Consider the following 24,605-nt stretch of genomic DNA (forward strand, 5'->3'; position numbering starts at 1 on the left):
AAATAATTTCTGCTGCATTGAAGGTTCCCAAGAGCACAGTGGCCTCCATAATTTTTAAATGGAAGAAGTTTGGAACAACCAGGACTCTTCCTAGAGCTGGCAGCCCGGCAAAACTGAGCAATCGGGGGAGAAGGGCCTTGGTAATAGAGGTGACCAAGAACCCGATCGTCACTCTGGCTGAGCTCCAGAGATAATGTGTGGAGATGGGAGAAACTTCCAGAAGGACAACCATCACTGCAACACTCCACATATCTGGGCTTCATGGCAGAGTGGCCAGACGGAAGCCTCTCCTCAGTGAAAGACACATGAAAGCCCACAGAATCTTGTTTCTCACAGTCTGAGAGTCCTTTGAGTGCTGTTTTTGCAAACTCCAAGCGGGATCCATTGTAACGAACGGCGTGAGGATCTCAAGGGCAATTTTAGTGATGTGAGGATACCCTTCCTTTTGGCGGCACCAAAACGTTGAGAGCGTTGTTGTGCCGAAGAGTTGTTGTTGAGTCTGGCTCTGCTGAAGTTCGATGAGGTCGTCGAGGTATTGGTCGTTGACATCTGCTGTTGCAACGTCGAAAGTAAACGGGTGCCGCACCCATGCTGGGTATTGCTCTTGGTAGGGGAAGTAGCCGTCGAATGACTTTCCCAGCTCATCCAAGTGCGTGGCAATCGCTTGCTTCAGCTCCCCCGGTACAGCAGTGCCTCCAACTTCAGACTCATCTTCGATCCCGCTCACACACTCGTCCAGTAAAGAAAAGTTCACGAAGTTGTCGTTCTCTGTTCGCCGCCTCCACAACGGTAACTTCTTTCGGAAAGCGCTCATTCGATGACATTCACTCCACCGCCCTGCATCTGGCCATTGAGATGATTGAGTGCGTCGAAGATGTCAGCCAAGTACGCCAAGGCGAGGATGAACTCTGACTCTTGGAAGTGCGTTGCATGGCAATGCTGGTGTTCTCGCAAAAACAGGGCTAATTCTACATGCAAGGCAAGAACACGGCTCACAACCTTCCCTCATGATAACCATCGAACGTTAGAGTGGTAGAGAAGGACTTCGAATTCAGAGCCGATTTCATTGCACAGCTCTTTGAAGATGTGATGATTCAGAGCACGGCTTCGCACGTAATTCACAGTTTCAACGACGATTTCAGAACATTGGCCAGTTTTGGAGGCAGGGTTTTTTATGCCAGCGCGTGTCTGTGGAGGACGCAGTGCGTGATGATGATGTGTGGTGCATCGGCCTTCACCAGCGCTCCAAAACCGGAGATGCATCCCAGCATGGCTGGAGCTCCGTCCGAGCAAACTGCAGACACCATGTTCCACGAGAGGCCGTTGCTTCTGAAGAAGTCGTCCACAAGCTTCTTCATGTCAGCTGCCTTCGTCGTTGTTGTGAGAGGCTTGCAGAACAGAAAGTCTTCCTTGATCTCGTCTCCTTTGACATAATGCACAAATAAGATGAGCTGGCTCAAATTCGAAACGTCGGTGGTCTGGTCGAGTTGAAGGCTGAATTTCGTCGGGCTCGCGACTAAATCTGCAACTACCTGGGCGAGGATGTCGGCACTCATGTCATCGATTCTGCATCTGATGGTGTCATTTGAGAGTGGAACGAGAGACAACTTGTTTTCAGCAGCTTTTCCCAGCATGATGTTGGCCATCTTCAACGCGGCCGGTTTGATGAGTGTCTCGCCAATGGTGTACGGTTTGCCCTGCTTTGCGATCAGGTACGCAACTTCATACGATGCGGTGAGGATCGGTTTGTCAATTGGAACGAAGCCGAGAGTGGGCAAGGTAGCACTTGCGTCGAATCGGACTCTCTTCAATTTGAATTAATTCAGCGTTGCGTCTTTGTACTGCCCCTCGCCGTGCAGTTTTTTGAAGTGTTCCCATAGTTTTGCTGGTGTTAGGCTGGAGTTTATCAACTTGACATTGCAAAGCATGCATTGAGGACGCTGACTTCCGTCCCGTTCCCTCAAACACGTGAACCCGTACCGCACGTAATCCTCCGACCACTTCCTTTTTTTGCTCGACATACTGCAAAAATAAATAAATAATGTAACAAACTGATCTTAATTGAGTTCGGGCAAATAATTATATGACACAAATTAAAAAAGGAACATGCTTAAATATAATCAGTACCCCTCTGAAAACTGATAAATTTTAACGAAGAAAACATAACTTATAGTTACGATGACGGGATTTATTATCTACTCAACTCTATGTCACCTCAAATCCCATTATAATATTACATAGAAAACTGCGAATTGTTCGTTTTGAATTGCGACCAAAGGAGTTATATCACCTCCACCTAATTTTCTGAGTAATTCAATCATCTATATATATAAAACACAGTTTGTGTGTGTGTGTGTGTGTGTGTGTGTGTGTGTGTGTGTGTGTGTGTGTGTGTGTGATTAATGTTACCGATAGACTCCTAAACGGAGAGGCTCACATACTTGATATTTGGCACAGACATGGCCATTGAGCCTGGTAAGAACATGGCCGACCTAAAAATTGATTTAATAATATTTTTTAACCATATTTTTACCTCAGCGCATTTCAGCGAGGAATATTATGCACGGAATCTGACCGGTCGCAGAGCAGCGCGCTGATTCGCTCAGAGCGATCACGTGATGTTCCTTGCCGCCATTAACTCAGTTACGCAATCGCACGTATTTCAGAATGAAAAGCAATTGCCTTTTTTCACATTTCAGCAACGAACATTGCCATTCACACCACATAGGTTTTTTTCCCTTTCATCTTTAGATCCATATTTTTTGCCATAATGTAGCGCATTATGGCTCTCTCGAGCTCGAGTTAGCCAATCACCTGGGAGCATGAGGCCACGTTGGCCATGCCCACGACAGGACGCAGAGTTGCAATCGATCGCTCAGAGCGATCACGTGATGTTCCTTGCCGCGCGACTATATATATATATCACTCAGATCCCTCACAATCGACCACCACCACCTCCTCCTGCAATACTAAATATCACTCAGATCCCTCACAATCGACCACCACCACCTCCTCCTGCAATACTAAATATCACTCAGATACCTCACAATCGACCACCACCCCCTCCTACAATACTAAATATCACCCAGATCCCTTGGAATCGACCACCACCTCCTCCTACAATACTATATATCACTCAGATCCCTTGGAATCGACCACCACCCCCTCCTCCTACAATACTATATATCACTCAGATCCCTTGGAATCGACCACCACCCCCTCCTGCAATACTATATATCACTCAGATCCCTCGTAATCGACCACCACCTCCTCCTACAACACTAAATATCACTCAGATCCCTCACAATCGACCACCACCACTTCCTCCTGCAATACTAAATATCACTCAGATCCCTCACAATCGACCACCATCCCCTCCTACAATACTATATATATCACTCAGATCCCTCACAATCGACCACCACCCCTCCTACAATACTGTATATATCAATCAGATCCCTCACAATCGACCACCACCCCCTCTTACAATACTGTATATATCACTCAGATCCCTCACAATCGACCACCACCCCCTCCGACAATACTAAATATCACCCAGATCCCTTGGAATCGACCACCACCTCCTCCTACAATACTATATATCACTCAGATCCCTCGGAATCGACCACCACACCCTCCTGCAATACTATATATCACTCAGATCCCTTGGAATCGACCACCACCTCCTCCTACAATACTATATGTCACTCAGATCCCTTGGAATCGACCACCACCTCCTCCTACAATACTATATATCACTCAGATCCCTTGGAATCGACCACCACCTCCTCCTACAATACTATATATCACTCAGATCCCTTGGAATCGACCACCACACCCTCCTGCAATACTATTGTTACAGACGCGGTTGTGGATGTTGGTTTACCGAGCGGTTTGGTATGACCGCGTCTGCACAGTTTACCCGATTATACTCGAACGTTGGCCGAGTCGCGCTATGCTAAATCAATTACGGAAAGGACACAACGGCTGGATTAAATGACACGACACCAGGGGTACAGTTCTCAAGACCTCCGGAGGAGGTTATAATAGTTCGGAACGTTAGATTACAAGGACAAGAGAGACAGCCTAGGAAGGCAGGCACTTAATCACGGTCTTATAGTAACCCCGACAGACGACAGATAAACGGGACAAGACTGACTCACACGGGGATTGATGGCAAGGAAGGGCAGGTAGTCGAGGCTCAAGGTGCACCTTGGCGCAGGGGCAGAATCGACCCGGTCCGGTCCAGAGATGCGGGAGGTCTCGTCGCGCTGGAGGTGGCGTCTGTTTCTCCTTCGTGGCTGAGGCGCATCTGACGTCACGTCCGGTAAGTCGCTGCGTATATCCGGCGGGGAGTGACACGCCCTCGGCTCGTTAGCTCCGCCCCAGATGGAATCGGCCCGTTGCTTCTTATTGGGTGCGGGGGGTTACCGGCTCCGCCCTTGACGAGGGGCCGACAGGCAGCCCCTTCGTGGTAACCCCGTCGGCGCACATGGGTAATGGCGGCTAACCGAGCCGGAGTGAGGACGCACACTCCCCGCGCGCTGTTGTGGTAGTTGTTGTTGTTGTTGTTGTTTCATGGGGAAGATGGGAGGAGGTATGGGGAGGTCCTAAACTCACTACTGGTGCCATACAATCACATTCTGGTGCAACGAAGAGTCAGAATTAATGGAAACGAGTCCTTAACTGACATAGACTAAGAATAACTAGCAAGATGTCCGAAAGTTGTCTACGTGAGATGCGGTGGACCTGGGCACGACATTTAATGGGGGAAGAAGGGGAAGGTCGGTTCTACAGAGTGTTGTTTACAGACAATGGGACTAGGGAATGGGGGATTGGGGATAGTTGGGGAGTATTGGGGAAATAGGGGAATATTTACAAGCGGAAATGGAGGCCAAATCCCATATCCGCAACATTGCACCCTTCTCTACCCTCGGGGCGTCCCGACCCGATAAATTTTTACCTATTTTAGTGTGGCACTCAGATGTAGTTCCCTCTACTATTAACTCTACCCTGAGTGCGACAGTTTTACAGATGTTCACAAATGAGTAAATATGTCCCCCTGCGACGTTGCACCCTTCTCCTCACAGAAACACACCCACAGGATATAGTCTAGGGCGATTAGTAATTTCGTGTTTTTTGTTTGTTAAAATTGATTTAGCAATGGATTCTGCTTCAGAATATTATAGAGATGTAAAAAAAATAGGGTTCCATTTTTTCTTTTACGTCTAATAGGTAGTAATTCGAAGAAATCCAAGATGGCCGCCATAAAATTTGGAAAATACACTTTTGTGCATATCTTTGTATCTAGATATCATATAAACATGAATATTATGTCCTTTTATATGTTTTCAGACCCAAGGAAGCCATTTCTGCCATTGTTTTTACAGAAAAATGCAAGGAAATTAAAATAGTGGGCAATATACCAGCCAAAATGGAGACGGCCGTCGTGAAATCGGATCGTATAATTTCCCAATTAGAATCGATTCAATAAACAATCTTCACTGATAACATTTATTTTGAATACACACACACGCACACGCACACACACACACACACACACACACACACACACACACACACACACGCACACACATACACACACACCTAAACATAAACGATGAATGAACATAAACGATCACATAAACGAATGCCTCATTCATCCTCATCCATATCTATCACACGCGGTTCATTGATGTTTGCTTTGTTGTTACAACTGTAACCCACACACCCACAAACTTCAGTACAAGGAATATTGTTATTGCGACAGCTACATCTTCCCATACACCCTTTCTTGCACCCACAGTTCACGAGATTCATTATTGCTTCTGGGGCTGGAGGATTCAGGCATCGACTTGGGGCATAAACCCCATCATCCGAAAGTAACTGCCAACCATACTCGACAGGTGATGGAAGGGACGGATGGCTTTCTGCTGCCTTTCTCCATATCATTGCGATATAATGTGCTCGCTGAACGTGTAACTTTAGCGAACCAGTGGTAGGTGGAAGACTCTCTCCCTCAGCAGCACGGTTGGAGAATAAGAACCAGCGAAGCTCGTTTACTTTCGTGTGAACTTTAGACTTGTACAGCAGACAGACGAAGCGTTCCAGCTGGGAACACACTTCTGGTGACGGATCAGTTTGTCCCAAAGACTCCAGAGCCTCCCATATCTTGTTGTCACATGTCATGAAGACCTTAAAGCACCAGTCCTTGCTCCTGCCAGCGAACCTTCCAGTCATGTCACTTCCCGTGAATGCGTGGAATCCAAGTATTGCAGACGCACGTTTCTCTCCTAGCATGCCATGAATAGGTTGGACTGCAATGCTCCTCCTCAACTTTCCCTTCCCAGTGAGAAACCTCGTAGCAGGTGGTAGATCGTGAAATCTCTGAATCAGTAGGAGGAAGATATCGGTATCTGGCGAATCAATGATAACTTCTGCATCTTTGTCGACTGTGAGAGCATGCAGAATTAAGAGTGTATCGGCCTCTTCTTGGCTGTGCGTGAGTAGACTGTCTGGAACTTCAGTGTTGCCCGTGGTCTTAGTTCCTGATGTCACCATGAACTTCTTCAACTTGTTTGGATGAGCCTTGCTGTAAGATAGACACTTCACAGCCAAGTACTCTGTAAGCTCTGCCTTGGTCTTCACATTGGAAAGGAAATCTTTGAGTGAAATCTTCTGGATCAATGTACTATCCCTGACGTGATAGTATGTTGATTTCCCCTTTGTCCTCTTTAGGCGCATTTTGTCTTTCAGCGAGTTATCGATGTATCGGTCGAATACCAACCTCACGTCATCATAATGCACGGCAATATTTTCGAGGCGTTCAATGAACGATTGAGCAAAGTCACTGCATGTAATCATTTGTTCTGTTTTGGAGATCCCGTTAACAAGAGCCATGCCATCAATGATTATCACTCTATGGCGAGAAGTAGTCTCGTTTTCATTGATCACTCCTGATCTTGTGGTTGTGTCTGGGTTTTGGCTGATCTGAGAGGGTTCCTGCAAATTTTGGCTTGAGATTTCATAGTCAGTTGATGGGTCATTAGTTTCTTCCCCAGCGTGTGCTGCTGCATCATTCAAAGCGGCAATTCCCGCGTCTTGATGCTCATTGATTTCTGTCGAAATAGGTTCTCCTGGTGGATCATGTACATCCTGCTCTTCAGGCTCAGCCAGATGCTCAAGTTGACGAAGGATTTTTGCCTTGTCGTACGCCAACAAGAGGGATCCATCAGATGCAAATAAAGAACGTGGAACGATGCCAAATTCATAGGTGCCAATACATTCTTTCAGGTCGAGCTCTGGTCGGCTCCGTGAGATAACGATGAACCTCTGCAACAATCCTCGCTCTTCTTTGACTTTGATCAGCTTGTCGCCCGATCTCACTTCTGTTGTGGCATTCGAACTCTTGAATGTTCGAAGTTTTCTTTTCGTCATTTTGTCCCACACAGAAAGTTTTCCCTCAGCTAAACGATCTGTGGCAAATTGCTGGAACATCTGTTGTCCGATCTCGTCGCGCTCTAAGATGTCGCTGGACACTTTTTCATTCATGACTTCTTTGGTGAGCAGGTTGTAGACCTCGTCTACTTCCTCTTCCATAAATGGATCGCCATGTTCACGGAACACCCTAGAAAGCTTGGAGGCATGGCTCATCACCCGGGAAAGCTTTCCCCCCGTGATTTCGTGGTGTTGTTTTCTGCTCTGGTTTTCACCAAGACCATATCCCTCCGCAAACTCGTGCAGTGACTTTGACAGCTCAGGTGCAATGAGGAAGAACTTGTCAAGCGCCTTCTCATTTTGAGTTATCCCTACGATTCCTCCAATCACCTTCAGTGTACGGTTTTCTTGCTCAATGCCATGGTCTGGGGCTATTGATGTGAAGCCTGCCAATCCTTTTGTCACACAGAAGTTCCCTTTCATGAATTCCCTCCACAGTTCTGGGTGCTGCTTTTCAGTCTCCTGCATTGTTGAAATGTAGAGAGGGAGCAACCGAGCATAGTTTAGATGATCGTGAGCGAAGAAGTACTTCGTGAGAGACTCGATGCTCTCCATATGCAGCAGCAGATCACGTTGTCTTGTACTTCTAATGAACAGAAGGATAGTCTCAAACTGTTTCATGTAGTTCAGGATGAAGCGCTGTATCTTGTTTGTGCTGACCTCAAATTGTTCCAGTTTTTTGGTCATATCTCTGGACTCCATCATGGCCAATGTTTTTTTGAGAATGTCGCATAGATTCTTCTCTGGCTCCATGCTCCCGCTGATGTCTCTCTGATATGCCTCTCCCAGACGAACAGATGACTCGTTCAGATAGGCCCTTTCTTCAGGTTCCATTGCCAGGAATCTCTGGAAGTACAGGTTGTACAAAGCGATCAGTGTTACCATGTGTGCCTCCAGAGCTCGATACAAGTGCCTCCCATTTAGTATTTGGCTCACTGTGGTTGGCGAGAAAAGTCCAGCCTCGACCCATGCCTGATCAATTCCACTCCCTTCCACGTATTTTCCTAATGCAGCTAAGGCCCAAAACACAACATGTAGCTCACCAGGTCGGAAGAGGAATTGCTTCCTGATGGCCTCGCGTTCCACCCACATAGTCTAGTAGGAAGACTAGGTCCCCCTGCACCCCCCGGAGATATACTTCTAATCAGTGTTTCTAGATTGGAAAAAATGTGTAGAAAATGACTAGCTATGGCCCCAAGCTGAAAAAATGTCCCACATACCATTTTTATGCAAATTACTGCTGCAAATTTTATGCAAAATTATGCAAATTTTATGCAAATTTTTGATGAGGAGTAGAGTTGAGGGGTCTTTGAGGGCTTCATCGAGGTGCTCTCGGTTGCAAGACTGGGTCATTCTGAGAAGCACAGCAGGGTCAGAGATCATGATGTTCTCCTCCTCAGTGAATCTCTCCATCAACAGCCTCTCCATTGCCTCACACACTGTTTTGAGGCAAAAGAGGGACTTTGCGTAGGCCTTTCCACTGAGAACACCTTTGAGAGATCCACTTGTTACTAGTTGTGCCTCAAAGAGAATCTCTGCATATCCAGAACCACGCATCTTGTGTCCAGTGAGCATCCCGATGTAGTTCATGGATGTGTGGAAGGGTCCAATCGTTACTACATGACTAGCAAATTCATTTGGCCAGCGCCAGATGATGGGAAGGGCTTTCATGCAGACACCCAGATCAAATGTATTCAGGACCCATCTCTGACCCACCTCAGCAGTTGCTGCCTCGGAACGCTTCAGTAGCTCACGAACAACTGCGTTGTCTGTGATCGGTTGGTGGATAGGCGTGCAGTAGTCGACTGTTGATTTGCTGGGTGGGGGAGAACCAGTTGCAGAGGTGAAACCCCCTAGCCCAGGCACAGGCTGCAGGCCACAGCTTCCGATGTATCTGATGAAGAGCCAGATGTAGTACTCTTGCATCGTAGTGGCATAGACTGTGTCATTCTCTGCTGGCGGTGTGAATGATGAGCCTTCAGGGAACTTCGGGCCAACGCGAGTAAAGTGCAAGGGTGGGAGAGTTTTTGGTGTGTCGACCTTCAGGCTACGCTGTTGTGACCTATTGATGGTAGGTAGCATTCGGTCCTTGCTGCTCTCGAACCCGGGCTTGACCTCCTGCACCATGATTCCTCCAGCACTGTTTACAATGTTGCTGCCGTGCACACTGGTAGTGGTTTTATTCAAGTTGTCCCACTCACAGTGGAATACAAGGTTGCCCTCTCCTGTCACAATTTGTGGTGTACGATAAGTTGAGACTTCATCCAGGACCTTGGCGAGAGCAGTTTCCAACTCCAAGGCGAAATCGTAGCTCTCAGAGTGTCCAAGCCTGTGTAGTATTGTGGTGAGCTGTTTGCTTCGGAACAGGTGCCTTACAGTCACACAGAGGAGAATGTGCTTTGGTAACTTCCATTTTCCATCTGACACTGCACGGCACAGATCTTGTCCAATGGAGAAGACCAGACGCTTCACCTTTTCTGTCTCGATGCCCTCCTTGCCAGTCATTAGCACGCTGAGAAAGCGGACAAGGTCTGGAGGTAGGATGTCTTCAGGATTGAGCTCCATGTCTTCAGCTGTTGGTGGCCATGGTTGGTCTTTACACTCTCTGAAAGCCTGTAGAATACCCTGGCGAAGTTGGAGGGCAACATTTTGGTTCTTGTTTGTGCTTCCGAGTGTGAATGCTCGTGCGAGAGCATTGGAAACTGTTATGTTTGAGCTGTGCACAAGCCAGAAAGAAATGACATCACATTTGTCATGATCAACCTTCGTGAAGTGGATATGCTCCTTGATTGGGTCATTCTGTAGGCGTTTCAGTAGTTTCTCTGACCGATAATTTGAGTTCTCATATCCATTCAGTTTCAGTTCCTCGACATAGAGCAAGCGCAAGGAAGAAAGCTGTAGAACTTTATTCTGCTGGATGACCTGGGTTTGAATGTGTTCCAGTACTGAGTTGAATGCCTTTTCATGGGCGGCTGACATGCAAGCCTGCTCCTTTGGTGCTTCGGCTCTGTGAATCGCACGCTCATAGTTGTAGAATGCTGTGCGGAAAGCTTTAAAACATGACGGATGGTGTTTGGCCTCACATGCAAAGAGGTCTTTGTTTTTCACCTTTCGATGGAGTCGATAGAGACCCATTTTCTCAGCCCGTGTTTCGATTTGCTCCCATGCATTTTCTTTGTTTTTAAAGGATGGGAAGGTTGTAGGCCTCTCAGTATTGCGATGAGCATCTTTGGTCTCAACTTTCTCACAAAATATACACTCTGGCGGGAAGATGGGTTCAGCAGAACCTCCTGGTTTACGAGGAGAGTGATGCCATGATGAGGTTGATGGCCCTGGTTCTGTATCATCTCCCAGACGATGAAAGTGGCGGACAAAGTGCTTATAACACTTGCTGTGATATCCTACTCTTTCTAGGTCATCAGGAAGAGTTGCCGGGATCTGATCACATACTGATTGCATACGACATGGGGAGTCATGCGGTTGGTTGAGACGTCTATCCCGGATCTTTTGAAGCAGTTGCAGTTTTTCTGAAGCAGATCCTTTAATTTTACGGAGGGGCGTGAAATCCCCATGATCAGACATGGATGGTACATGAAGGATGCATGTAGGAGGAGAGCTTTGGGCTGCAGGTTCTACACTCCGTTTTCTTTTGGGCATGCTTGCTGTCGATGTCTACCATCACTGTTAAATGACAAATAAGAAATCACGAATGATGTTAAAAGTGCCTGTGAAAGGAGGCTCTGAGTTTTCAGTGAGGTAACAGAGGTTCTGAGTCATGTTCTACACTAGGGTACTTTTTAGCTGACTAAACCATGTTTAGTGGCATCAAAAGTGCTAATAGCTAAAACATCTAAATTCTTCCACACTAACGTTAGCTATCTAGGCCAATGAAACATTGTGCTAAGTTACTGTAGCTAGCTCAGCTGTCGTGCCTCTTTCTGGTTCAATTCATATACAGAAGTCAACAGATATGTCTCATGTTTGGCATTAACAAAAGTTTAAGTTACACCGACATTAGGAACATACTGTACATAGATGAGGCTAGCTTTAACGTTAGCTAACATGGTGCTAGCTGGCTCAGCTGTTATTCTGCCTGTTTATGATTTCATGCAGAAACTGAAGTCAAGAGTGTGAGTAACATTATAGTTAGCATCTTACCTGGCTAGATTGGAGGATGAATACCAAGAACAACACACAGATGGAATGGAAGACTGAACTTTCAACTGAGGTATTCAATAACATCAACGTTACCAATTGATACGAGCGCACGACATTACCAATTGATACGAGCGCGCGAGCGCGCATGTTACATGGATGGAAATGTAAAATGGCAGCTATAGCAGCACTAATTTGGATCTCTAGTCTGTCATTTCTGCACTGTGATTGGATAACATAAAAAAATATGTTTGGGAGTTAACAGCAGGAGTTGGTAGATTTTACGTGGGCTGGGTGAGAAACCTTTAAATAAGCAAGTGAAAATCTCTCGCAATACAAAGTCAATGGTGGGAAGAAAAGTTGAGTGGTACCAATGTTACTGCCAATGTCCCGCCCCTATGCAAGACTCAGGAGCATCTTGTTGACATTTAACCTTGAAAATACCTGGGTTTAGACCCCTTATGTACCATGTTAAGTTATCTGCAGTATTAACGTATCCTTATCATTTGTAAAACTGATTATTTTGTAATTACAGCATTAATATGCATACTAGTATACCATAGACACATGTAATCATGTTATGAATAGTTCTATCATGATCTATGCCCTTCAAAACATGGGTCTAGACACCTTCATTTTTCAATTATCTGCAATATTGGCTGAGATATGTCAAAAATCGTTTTTTTGATAATGGCAGCAGTAATTTGCATAAAAATGGTATGTGGGACATTATTTCAGCTTGGGGCCATAGCTAGTCATTTTCTACACATTTTTTCCAATCTAGAAACACTGATTAGAAGTATATCTCCGGGGGGTGCAGGGGGACCTAGTCTTCCTACTAGACTAACAGCTTCATCGCCAGGTCGTATAGCTGCAAATCGAGAGTCATGACTGTGATTGCCTCACTCCCCATAACACGAGTTGTGATGTTGTGAGCTCTCATCAGACCCGTGTACAGTGTATCATAGTCTGTAGGAGGCGACCTTATCAACGGAGGAACGAGAGCAACATTGGTCTTCTCACTGGACGAAGATAGCAAGGAATTGAAGGCTCCCCACGTCCCCGGAGCTGTGAGTTTGACGTCAACTTCTCCTTCTTCCTCGAAGTTCAGGCATCCAATCATCCAGGTCATATCGGTTTTCTTGTTCTTGTCTGTCTCGGGTTTTGATGTGAGCAGCTTGCAGTCGCTCTTTCTCTTCTCGGGTGCTGGCTTCTTGCAGGTCAACGTTTTACAGCCAACTGCATCATGTATCGTTTGAGCTTTTGATGACCGGTCAAGTTCAATTGGTGGTATCATGGGTGATTTCTCCGGTGATACAGGCTGGTAGATCGCAATTGCTGTACCATGAAGGGTATTCATCCCGCAAGGAGTTGACTCTAGAAAATCGATGTTGTCCATGGCAAACCAGACGAACGTGTCCTGAACCAACCATGGTGGTAGACAGATGCCTCCGGTGGACTCCATTTGCTTCAGTACGGAGTTGGCAATGCTGGTCTCAATCTCCATGACCTTTTTGTAGGAGATGGCGAGGTCCAGATGTGCAAGTTTCTCTACAAGCGCCTTGGATCGTGTGTTTTTGTGTATGTCGAGAGCTAAGCCCACACTCAATGGAGTTTCAAATCGTTGTTTGAATGATCCATCCTCGCTTCTTGGTTCGTACGATACCTGTCGGTCAGATTTATAAGCACCGACAAAGTGCTGCGCCAACAATGATGCACTCACACCAATGGAGTCCTCCCTGTTGCTATTTCCTACTTTCCTTGTTCCCATGACTGCATGCTTGCAGAAGATGTTGAGCATCGGGGGTGGCTTGTAATCAGCAAAGGTTCCATTAAATTTCCATGCTGGGGAAGATGCGATGTCTTTCCTCAATATTTTCGCAGCTCGCAAAAGTACTTTAAAATCGTCTTTGATGCTGTCTGCTGTAATTGTGCTTGATATCATGTGGTCTTTGAGCTTTGTGGAAAGAATCTGCTCTGGCTTTGTTTTGTTTGAGGGCCGGCTGAAATGAACATCGGCAATGTTGTCTAGGATCAATTGTTTCAGGTATGGCTTATAACTATGGTTGTCTGAGACCGGAAAGTCGTGCTCCTTAAGTAAATTGACATAGGTTACATGAATTTCATTCATATTCAGCACAGCATTTTCAGTAGTATCATTCAACGCAGTTTCAACAATTTCAATGAGTTCAAGGTCTGATAACACCTGACCAAAGTTAACATTGGTTGTTTCTGTTTGTTTTTCCGTCTTAACTATAGCACGTTTGGCCTTAACTACACATGGTAAATGATATTTCATGTCCTCAGCCATTGCTTGCAATGGGTCAGGCGAACTTATGACACTGTTCAGTCTCACTTTCAGATTGTCATTACTTGTTTCTTGGCCAATGTTTCTGATCTGGAGTCCCATGTTCTTTGTTGACACATTGTGTAGTTCACTTCCTCTGTCTTCCTGGCATATGACACATCTGAGCGCGTCAAATGTCTGTTCTCGGGAACACCTTCTGGATGTTGACGTGCTTTCCCCTAGATCACTAGAACTTGGTCGTCCTCTCTTTTTCAGTCGGATTTCTGCGGCACTGCCTGATGTTGTTCCTTTCTCAAACCTAGCCTTTGCTCGATCAATGTGCATCTTATTGGTAACATCTTTGTAACAAGCTTTATGGTAGCGGAGACCTTTTGCGAGCAATTCTTCAGCAGAGGAATATTGCAAACGTCTATTCAATGATGCAAACTTTGTTTCACCATACGTGTACTGTTCCTCAGCACCTGCCATCAGTTTCTCGACAGAGGAGAGTTTTGGTTTCGTTACAAAGGTTGTATAGTCTGTTTGCCCTATGGCCATTTGGCATACAAAACAAAGTCCGAAATCTACTGACTTCTCAATCTTCCTGGGTGGTGAGTCACTCATCTTGAAGGTAGGTGTAATTTTCTAGACACTCTTGAACTGTCGTCGGTCCTGCAAAGATAGATACTACTATTCAGATTCACATTTCGTCAACACAGTCAAAACCAGACCTTAACTAGATGGTGGAAACTTAATTAACCGATTTCATGCCGGCCGACCCCACTTTGGCTGGTATATGTCCACTATTTTATTTTCCTTGCATTTTTCTGTAAAAACAATGGCAGAAATGGCTTCCTTGGGTCTGAAAACATATAAAAGGACATATTATTCATGTTTATATGATATCTAGATACAAAGATATGCACAAAAGTGTATTTTCCAAATTTTATGGCGGCCATCTTGGATTTCTTCGAATTACTACCTATTAGACGTAAAAGAAAAAATGGAACCCTATTTTTTTTACATCTCTATAATATTCTGAAGCAGAATCCATTGCTAAATCAATTTTAACAAACAAAAAACACAAACAATATTGTTATGACATATGGGCCTGCACTAATAACCGAATCGCGGAAAGAATTCGCAAACTAAACATACAGCCGGTAGGGAGCATTATTTACACAAGACTACGCTGATATTTACACTACGATCCAGGACCTGTTTTTGGAGGAACACATGCAGATGTTATGCATAGAGAGAGCACGCATGCCAGCATCGATACACCAACCCACGAGTGCTCTGTGGCCTTACGGCCTTTAATAATGTGCAGAGCACCCCATCCAAGCACCAAAAGCACCACCCCATATTCATACAGTCAGCACCATCCGGTGCACCAATAAAGTGTTTATAAATCACCGGTGGTGTCGCAGCCGGCCGATGTTCTGCCGCTGGTCTTGCCTTCGTGTGGTGCACTTGGCCTTCTTGCTTCTTTAAAAATAAAGAAAGGCGCCAACCGCGTCCATTTCTGTATTGTGGTGTCAGGGGGCCAACTAAAAGTGGTTCACCTGTATGGCATAGGTGCCACGTTGACCCATAGGTCCATCCACGGGTGGTGCTTGGCCGCAAAAGAACTGCGGTCCATTGTGGGTGGCCACCAAAATTGCGGTCCATATGGTGTATCGATCCAGGCAGCAAGCAGCGAAAGTGCAGGCCCACAACTGCGGAGCCAGCACCTCTCTCTCCTCTCTCTCTGCCCCAAAGCCAGATCCTCGGAGGTGGGAGACAAAAGAAGCAGACAAGTGAGTAAGGTGGTAAGGGCGCAAAAGTGCACGCAATACAATATGATGCACACTGGGGGCACATGGGAACCAGGTGAGACAGGTACGTTCCTACCGTACGCCCCCCCCCACCAGGTAACCTACATGGCCCCTCCCTTACCCCTTACTGTATCCACAAAACACAACACTACCCATAAACATCTACTTTACAAATCAACAAACGTCCCTACTGTCTTCCCCGTTCCTCCCATAAACCAAATTCGTCTTCTCTCCCTCCTAACCAATCAAATTTGCCATTTTCAACTCTCATCAAAATTTGCCATCTCCAACTCAACATCATAATTTGCCATCACCAATTCATCATCAGTCCCTCCTAGGGAGGGAGAGATGGAATCACCCCAATGTCTCATCCACGTCGTGATGCGTCTCACAAATCCAACAGCAATTCTCCTTCCTGCAACACAAACAAAGAAAACACAGGTGTGGAGTCATCATCACCACAGGTAAGTGGCTGCGTATGGTGCGACAGGTTCATCAATCCTAACTATTTCCTAAGTGACTTTAACAACTTTACATTTACCCGGGGTCTTTCTCTTGCCAAACCATTGGCCCTCTTACACTACGGGTTCTAAAAACCAATTCCCATTGACCAAACTGTGGTGCTTTTCAATTTGGGGTCTCACTCCCCCGATTCATCTCCCGGTGCCCTCGCACAATTTCTGGGCCGCGACGTGTACCTCTCCCAGCGGGTCTACCCACCTGCACACCCCCACCACTGCAGTTGCCTCCGAGCTTACCTGCTCCTTACCCTAACCTAACTACCTGGGGAAGGCCCTCTGGCGCTCTCCCCACTCGGTGCCCTCTCTGGCACTGGGCTGCCCGATCCACACCCGGGATCCTCAGGCACCCACTCACAACCACCGGCTCCCAGAGCCCACCTGCGGCCTCACCTGGCCGACATCCTCAGAGTGGTGGAGTGCCCAACCAACTACACACACTAACAGGCTACACGCCCAGCCATTTCCACAACACTAATGCACCCATCCACAATACCATTCTGCAACCGCACCACAAATGCCAATATCCAACCACAATTTACCTATACCCTCTACCTAACACTTACACTACCCGCCCCGGGTATCCGTGATGGGGGTCCACTCTTCCCCCATTCACACCTTCGCACCATGCACACCACTCCGTACCACTTACTCCAACTCTCTCCACACCACTCATTCTCTGCTCCATGTATTGCACACACCTGTACTTGCACACCTGTGCTCTCACACCTGGTGCCACCTGCACCCTTCTCTCCCCAAGCGCATTCGCGCTGATCCACAACACTCACTACTCACACACTGCTCCACACACCTGTCCAGCTCTCACACAGCATCATCTCATCTAACTACTCCCCTCTGAAACTTGCGCTTCCCAGTCGCCCCTTTAAACTATTGCGCTCCCTCGTCATTATCATCCACACTAATCTACCTGCGTCCCCACTACAGGTATCAGTCACTAACTAAACTTAACGTTACCTAATGTCATCTTCGCTAGATCCCTATCAATATCCTAACCCACCCAGGCTAGTTTTCACTGCCATACACCCCATAAGCTATAGCGCATTTGCCCCACATGGGAAGGATGACAGAGTTGCCATCCCACCACATCGGGCATCTCCCACTACCAATTTGGCACATCAAATTTCAACAAATCAAAAATTTGCCAATCACTACTCATCATCTGCCAATCATTACTGCCACTCCTTTGCCAATCATCAAATTTTGTTTTTCTCTAATTTTGGGGCCAAAACACTATCCTCATCACACAGTCTACTCACTACTGCCTCTCGGTGCGCCAATTCCTGTCCAAAGCCCGGCTTCGTAAAGCCGAGCAATGAATGCGGGTTGTTTGGTGCCAGCGGCTGGATACGTCCCGCATTCGGTGCAGGGAAGGAGGCTTACCCGGGCCGAGATCCCACGCACCACCTTGGCGTGGAGCCATCCACTGTCCCGATCTCGACCTGCCGGCACATCTCAACAAAAAGTGGTCGCCATGACGACCCTTCCTATCCAGCTGCCCGCTCCGCCTAGTGGAGCACGGACGCGGCCGTTCAAAGCTAGGCCCGGCACGCACCGAGGGCCCGCTTCGGCTAAAAGTCGACCTAACCTCTAACCCGGTTATCGTCGATGCCTCACCTGGATGCTTACACCCCGCAGCCCGTTCCTTGCTCACACATCCAGCCGTTTCCATGCTCCCCGTACCTTTCCTTACACACCCAGGTACCCTCATTCCACTCACAGCCTTGGTCACACACCTGACCACCGAACACTTTGGCACACATTCGTTGGTCGCACACCTCACCAACACACCTCTTCGCGCCCCCTCCTCGGTCACCTCCTCTGTGACAATCACAGGTGTGCCCTCACTCGCACACCCAACCACGTGCCTCACTACCAATTCCAGCGTGCATTCCCACTCACGCTCTACCATTCCAGGTGTGCTTCCTTTCTCACCTGTCACAACCAACTCACGCTCCTTGTCACTCTCACTACTCTCACCACCACTCTTGACAACGCACTCACCCTTACTCCCGACAGCGCACTCTTTCCTCAGGCACCTGTCCGTTACACACCTTTCTCGCGCACACTCTCCCGTCACACCCTCTGTAACACTCACCACACCGCGCTTCCATGTGCTCCCTCGCACACGCGCTACGACCGACTCACTCTCGCCAGCACCCTCACTCCTTGGCACGCACTTTTTCCTCACACACCCCAGAGTCGGACTTTCTCGCACACCTCCTTTTTCGCACACCAGACCTGTCGCACACTTCACCAACGGCCTCTCACGAACACCCGGGTCCATCTCGACCCCCAAGCTTCTTAAATCACCTGGCGCATCATACGCACGACCATATTGGTCACCACTTACACCGGGTCCTCTTCCTCTTCGCTTCTCCTCCATCACCTGCGAATCCCTCATCCGGTTAATGAGCACATCATCACGATCCAAACACAGACTTTGGACCAATTCTTTTATCTCCTCTTTTATCTCTTTCTTATCCTCTCTCCGTCGCTTCTTAATTTCGCTCACCCCTTCTTCCACTTCTTCTAATTTCTGCTTCACCTCTTTTATGTCCCGGTACGTCTCCTCAAGCTCATCCTCTAAGGCTACCTTGACCGTTTCCATGTGCGTCCTCACCTGCCGGTCCTTCGTCTCCATTACCTCTATCACCTCGTCCAACCTCGTTGTCAGTCCCTCACGTACCATCTGACATTCCCTCTTCGTCGCTATCAAGTCGTCTTTTAGTTCTTTCTGTGTCGCTTTTAAACCTCCTAATACCGCAGTGTTCCTTTGAACCTGCTCCGTTAGTCCTTTTTGTCCCTCCGTCAGCTGTTCCACCTCCTGCGTCAGGTCCTCTATGCCCCCTTGTAACTTTACAGTCCCCTTTCTCACCTCCTTCTCCATGTGCTCCTTACAGTGCCTCACCTCCTCGCGCACTCCTCCGACCTCCTCACTCACACCTCTTCTGATCTCCTCTCCCATCACTTGCATCTCCTGCCCAGATGCCACCCTCATCTGCTCCATTTCCTCCCTGTGAGCATCCAGTTTGGTTTCTACCCCCATTCTGACCCCCTCTATCTGCTGCCCCATTTGTTTAACTTCCCTTTCCGCTTGGTCCCTCATGTCCCTCAATTTGCCTTCCATACTGTTTTCTAACCCCTCTAACCCCTTTTGCATCCCTTCCATTTGATTCTCTTGAGCGGCCATTCTGTTTTCTACCCCCATTAACCCATTTCTCACCTCTTTTATCCCGTTGTCTAACCCCTCAAAATTATTGTCTAACTTCTCAAATTTCTTGTCTAACTCCTCAAAATTATTGTCTAACTTCCCAAATTTCTTGTCTAACTCCTCAAAATTATTGTCTAACTTCCCAAATTTCTTGTCTAACTCCTCAAAATTATTGTCTAACTTCCCAAATTTCTTGTCTAACCCCTCACCGGTACCCCTCGCTTCGTCCCTCATTACCCTCATTTGGCCCTCTAATCGCTCACTATCAGCCCTCATTTGCTCACTCTGAGCATCCATCCGGTTCCCCATTACCCCCATTTGGCCCTCCAATCGCTCACCCATTTGTTCCATAAGGGCCCTCATTTGCAGGAGGAAAAGGTTCGAATCCACCAGCGGCGCTACCACGGTCGCGGGCGTGGTCGCCGTGGCCATGTGCGAGGCGCCATTTCGTGCGTCTGCTACCCTCACTGCTTCGCTCTCCTCTTGTCCCTCAATTTGGTCCTGGATCGACCCTGCCTCACTCTCTTCTACCGGAACCCAGCCGTCTTGGTCTGCCATAGCGCGACTTTCAAAATTCGGGTTTTTATTTTCGTAAAACAAAATCAAATTTCGCCGTTATAATTTCGAGCGCGTGAAACGCGCTCCGGATCGAATTCCACTTCCCAACACCAATTGTTACCCTAATGGTACAATTGGTGTTCCAAAATTTGGGCCTAACAAATTTAGTCCCAGGTCCGAATCCAACTCCTCGACACCAAATGTTACAGACGCGGTTGTGGATGTTGGTTTACCGAGCGGTTTGGTATGACCGCGTCTGCACAGTTTACCCGATTATACTCGAACGTTGGCCGAGTCGCGCTATGCTAAATCAATTACGGAAAGGACACAACGGCTGGATTAAATGACACGACACCAGGGGTACAGTTCTCAAGACCTCCGGAGGAGGTTATAATAGTTCGGAACGTTAGATTACAAGGACAAGAGAGACAGCATAGGAAGGTAGGCACTTAATCACGGTCTTATAGTAACCCCGACAGACGACAGATAAACGGGACAAGACTGACTCACACGGGGATTGATGGCAAGGAAGGGCAGGTAGTCGAGGCTCAAGGTGCACCTTGGCGCAGGGGCAGAATCGACCCGGTCCGGTCCAGAGATGCGGGAGGTCTCGTCGCGCTGGAGGTGGCGTCTGTTTCTCCTTCGTGGCTGAGGCGCATCTGACGTCACGTCCGGTAAGTCGCTGCGTATATCCGGCGGGAAGTGACACGCCCTCGGCTCGTTAGCTCCGCCCCAGATAGAATCGGCCCGTTGCTTCTTATTGGGTGCGGGGGGTTACCGGCTCCGCCCTTGACGAGGGGCCGACAGGCAGCCCCTTCGTGGTAACCCCGTCGGCGCACATGGGTAATGGCGGCTAACCGAGCCGGAGTGAGGACGCACACTCCCCGCGCGCTGTTGTGGTAGTTGTTGTTGTTGTTGTTGTTTCATGGGGAAGATGGGAGGAGGTATGGGGAGGTCCTAAACTCACTACTGGTGCCATACAATCACATTCTGGTGCAACGAAGAGTCAGAATTAATGGAAACGAGTCCTTAACTGACATAGACTAAGAATAACTAGCAAGATGTCCGAAAGTTGTCTACGTGAGATGCGGTGGACCTGGGCACGACATTTAATGGGGGAAGAAGGGGAAGGTCGGTTCTACAGAGTGTTGTTTACAGACAATGGGACTAGGGAATGGGGGATTGGGGATAGTTGGGGAGTATTGGGGAAATAGGGGAATATTTACAAGCGGATATGGAGGCCAAATCCCATATCCGCAACACTATATATCACTCAGATCCCTTGGAATCGACCACCACCTCCTCCTACAATACTATATATCACTCAGATCCCTTGGAATCGACCACCACCTCCTCCTACAATACTATATATCACTCAGATCCCTTGGAATCGACCACCACCTCCTCCTACAATACTATATATCACTCAGATCCCTTGGAATCGACCACCACCTCCTCCTATAATACTATATATCACTCAGATCCCTTGGAATCGACCACCACCTCCTCCTACAATACTATATATCACTCAGATCCCTTGGAATCGACCACCACCTCCTCCTACAATGCTATATATCACTCAGATCCCTTGGAATCGACCACCACCTCCTCCTACAATACTATAATATCACTCAGATCCCTTGGAATCGACCACCACACCCTCCTGCAATACTATATATCACTCAGATCCCTCAGAATCGACCACCACCTCCTCCTACAACACTAAACATCACTCAGATCCCTCACAATCGACCACCACCCCCTCCTGCAATCTATATATATAAAACACAGTTTGTGTGTGTGTGTGTGTGTGTGTGTGTGTGTGTGTGTGTGTGTGTGTGTGTGTGTGTGTGTGTGTGTGTAATGTTACCGATAGACTCCGAAACGGAGAGGCTCACGTGCTTGATATTTGGCATAGACATGGCCATTGAGCCTGGGACGAACATGGCCGAGACCATTTTTGACGAGATCCATATTTTTTATTCATATTTACCTCAGCGCATTTCAGCGAAGTACCCGCTAATCTCAGCCGGTGCCAGAGCAACTCGCTGATTCGCTCAGAGCGATCACGTGATGTTCCATCCAGTCACACGTCACACGTTTGCACGTAATTCAGGGCGAAAAGCGATTGCGTTTTTTCACCTTTATGCGATCGTGTTTTGTGTCGATTTTGTGCGATATGAATTAAATTTTAATTCATATTTCGTGTTTACGAATTCGAATACGAAGGATTTCCCCTTTCCCCTTTCGATTTCGAATACGAATCGAATACGAGCTTGAGTCGAGAGGGCGAATGTACGGGTTGGGAAAGTACGGGTCTCCCTTCCCCCCGCCCGGCAATGCCGGTACTGGAGGGCGTGGGTCACAGGATCGGCGAGTCTCCAAAATCCGCTTCGTGCTCTTACGAAGATGCAGGACGATGTCGCGATTTTTGTGCTGCTCTCCGACCATGAGAACTGCAACGTCATTGTTGACTGGCCCTCCCCTTCCCTCCCCCTCCCCCCTCCCCCCTCCCCCTCCCCTTCCCCCTCCCCCCTCCCACCCCCTCACCCTCCCATCCCTCACCCTCCCACCCTCCCCCCTCCCCTCCCCCCTCCCCCCTCCCATCCCTCCCACCCCCTCCCCATCCCCCCTCTTCTCCCCTCTCCCCCTGCCCCTCCCCCTCTTCTCCACCTCTCCCCCTCCCCCTCCCCCCCTTCTCCCCTCCCCTCCTCTTCTCCCCTCCCCCCCGTTCCCCTCCCCTCCCCTATCCCTCCCCTCTCCCCCTCTTCTCCACCTCTCCCCCTCCCCCTCCCCCTCTTCTCCTCCTCCCCCCCATTCCCCTCCCCTCCCCCTCCCCTCTCCCCCTCCCCCTCCCCCCTCTTCTCCACCTCTCCCCCTCCCCCTCCCCCTCTTCTCCCCTCCCCCCCTCTTCTCCCCTCCCCTCCGTTCCCCTCCCCTCCCCCCTCCCTCCCCTCCCCCACCCGGCAATGCCGGGTACTTCTGCTAGTATTTTATAATCACCATCCACTTTTGACTTTAATATAACTCTGAACCCGCCCTGCATATCCAAACATTTCCAACTTACTTTTCAATTAATCAGTAACTCCAAAGTAAGGCGCGACCAATGACGCATGGCACATGGCAAGCTAATCGAGGCTATTCCCTGGAATTTCCGAACACCTGCAAAGTCCAAAATCCAGTAGGTAAGTAAGCAAGTAAGTACCATCAACAGAATAATTAGCAAGTTGCTCATTGATTCAACTTACTACAGTCAGTGTGAAACAACTTATCTTAAACACAGACCAGAGAAACCATGAATGGGATGGGAATACAATTACAAATAACATTTCCATTCGTTCGTAACATACTAATAGCAAAATAATAATAATAATATTAATGAAAAGCTTAATTACACATAGATTCAAAATTGATACAAAACTAAAAAAACAAATTGCAATGCGTTTCGGAGGACTTCCGCCGAACCCCTGAGACTGGCTCACTGAACCCCTGGGGTTCGGTCGAACCCAGGTTAAGAACCACGGCCTTATATAGACAGGTGTGTGCCTTTCCAAATCATGTCCAATTAATTGAATTTACCACAGGTGGACTCCAATCAAGGTGTAGAAACATCTCAAAGATGATCAAGAGAAATGGGAGGCACCTGAGCTAAATTTCAAGTGTCATAACAAAGGGTATGAATACTTATGTCAACGTGATATTTCAGTTTTTTCTTTTTAATAAATTTGCAAAACTTTCTAAAATCCTGTTTTCTCTTTGTCATTATGGGATATTGAGTGTAGATTGATGAGGGAAAAAATGAATTTAAACGATTTCAGCATAAGGCTGCAACATAACAAAATGTGAAAAAAGTGAAGGGGTCTGAATACTTTCTGAATGCACTGTGTGTACTGTAAATGTGATTTGTCTCTAATTATTTCCGAGGTGGATGGAGGTTTTGTTTTCACCCCTGTCTGTCAGTTTGTTTGTTTGTGAACAGAATATCTCAAAACGTTGCGGACGGATTTGGACGAAACTTGGTGGGCAGGCTGGTTGTGTGACAAGGAAGAATTTATTCAATTTTTGTGAAGATTCGAATCCGGATCCAGATCAGAGAATTTTTTAATTTTTTGAGTGATTCTTCACCATTGAGTGATATGACTTAAATCATGATATCGCAAGATATTTCAAAAAGTTGTGGATGACATGATAAAACTTGGTGGATGAATTTGTTCGGCGACAAGAACAAGTTGATTCGATTCTGGTTCAGGTCCAAATCCAGATCCGGCCTATCAATGGGATACAAAACATAAACTGTTCAGTCTGGCGGAGGTGTGCTCTCTACCGAGTATCCTTCTAGTTGCTTCTGTGTTGTCTCACTGTCTCTCCCGAACCCTCCCACACCTATTGGAAATAGTATGATGCAAATGTAAACTGTCCAGAAAATGTAACAAAGTTCAGCGCATAGAGCACATTGCAATCATCAGATACAGCTCTTGGAATTGCAAACACATCAAAACTGTAACTAGCCAAGGCAGCCACAGGCACGTGGATAAAGGGTG

At 47.5% G+C, this 24,605-nt stretch overlaps 1 protein-coding gene across 1 annotated transcript in view; it reads right to left on the minus strand.

Annotated features, from left to right (window-relative positions):
• Nucleotides 1-11,273, minus strand: part of LOC144891773 (uncharacterized) — a 469,129-nt gene extending 457,856 nt beyond the window's left edge. The window contains exon 1 of the mRNA XM_078776088.1: nucleotides 9,214-11,273. Within this exon, the coding sequence (XP_078632214.1) occupies nucleotides 9,214-11,154 (1,941 nt within the window). The 5' untranslated portion in view covers nucleotides 11,155-11,273. The remainder of the gene's footprint in view (nucleotides 1-9,213) is intronic.
• Nucleotides 11,274-24,605: the final 13,332 nt, after the last annotated feature.

This window comes from Myxine glutinosa, chromosome 4 (assembly GCF_964187855.1).
Source record: "Myxine glutinosa chromosome 4, kmMyxGlut1.1, whole genome shotgun sequence".
Classification (NCBI taxonomy): domain Eukaryota; kingdom Metazoa; phylum Chordata; class Myxini; order Myxiniformes; family Myxinidae; genus Myxine; species Myxine glutinosa.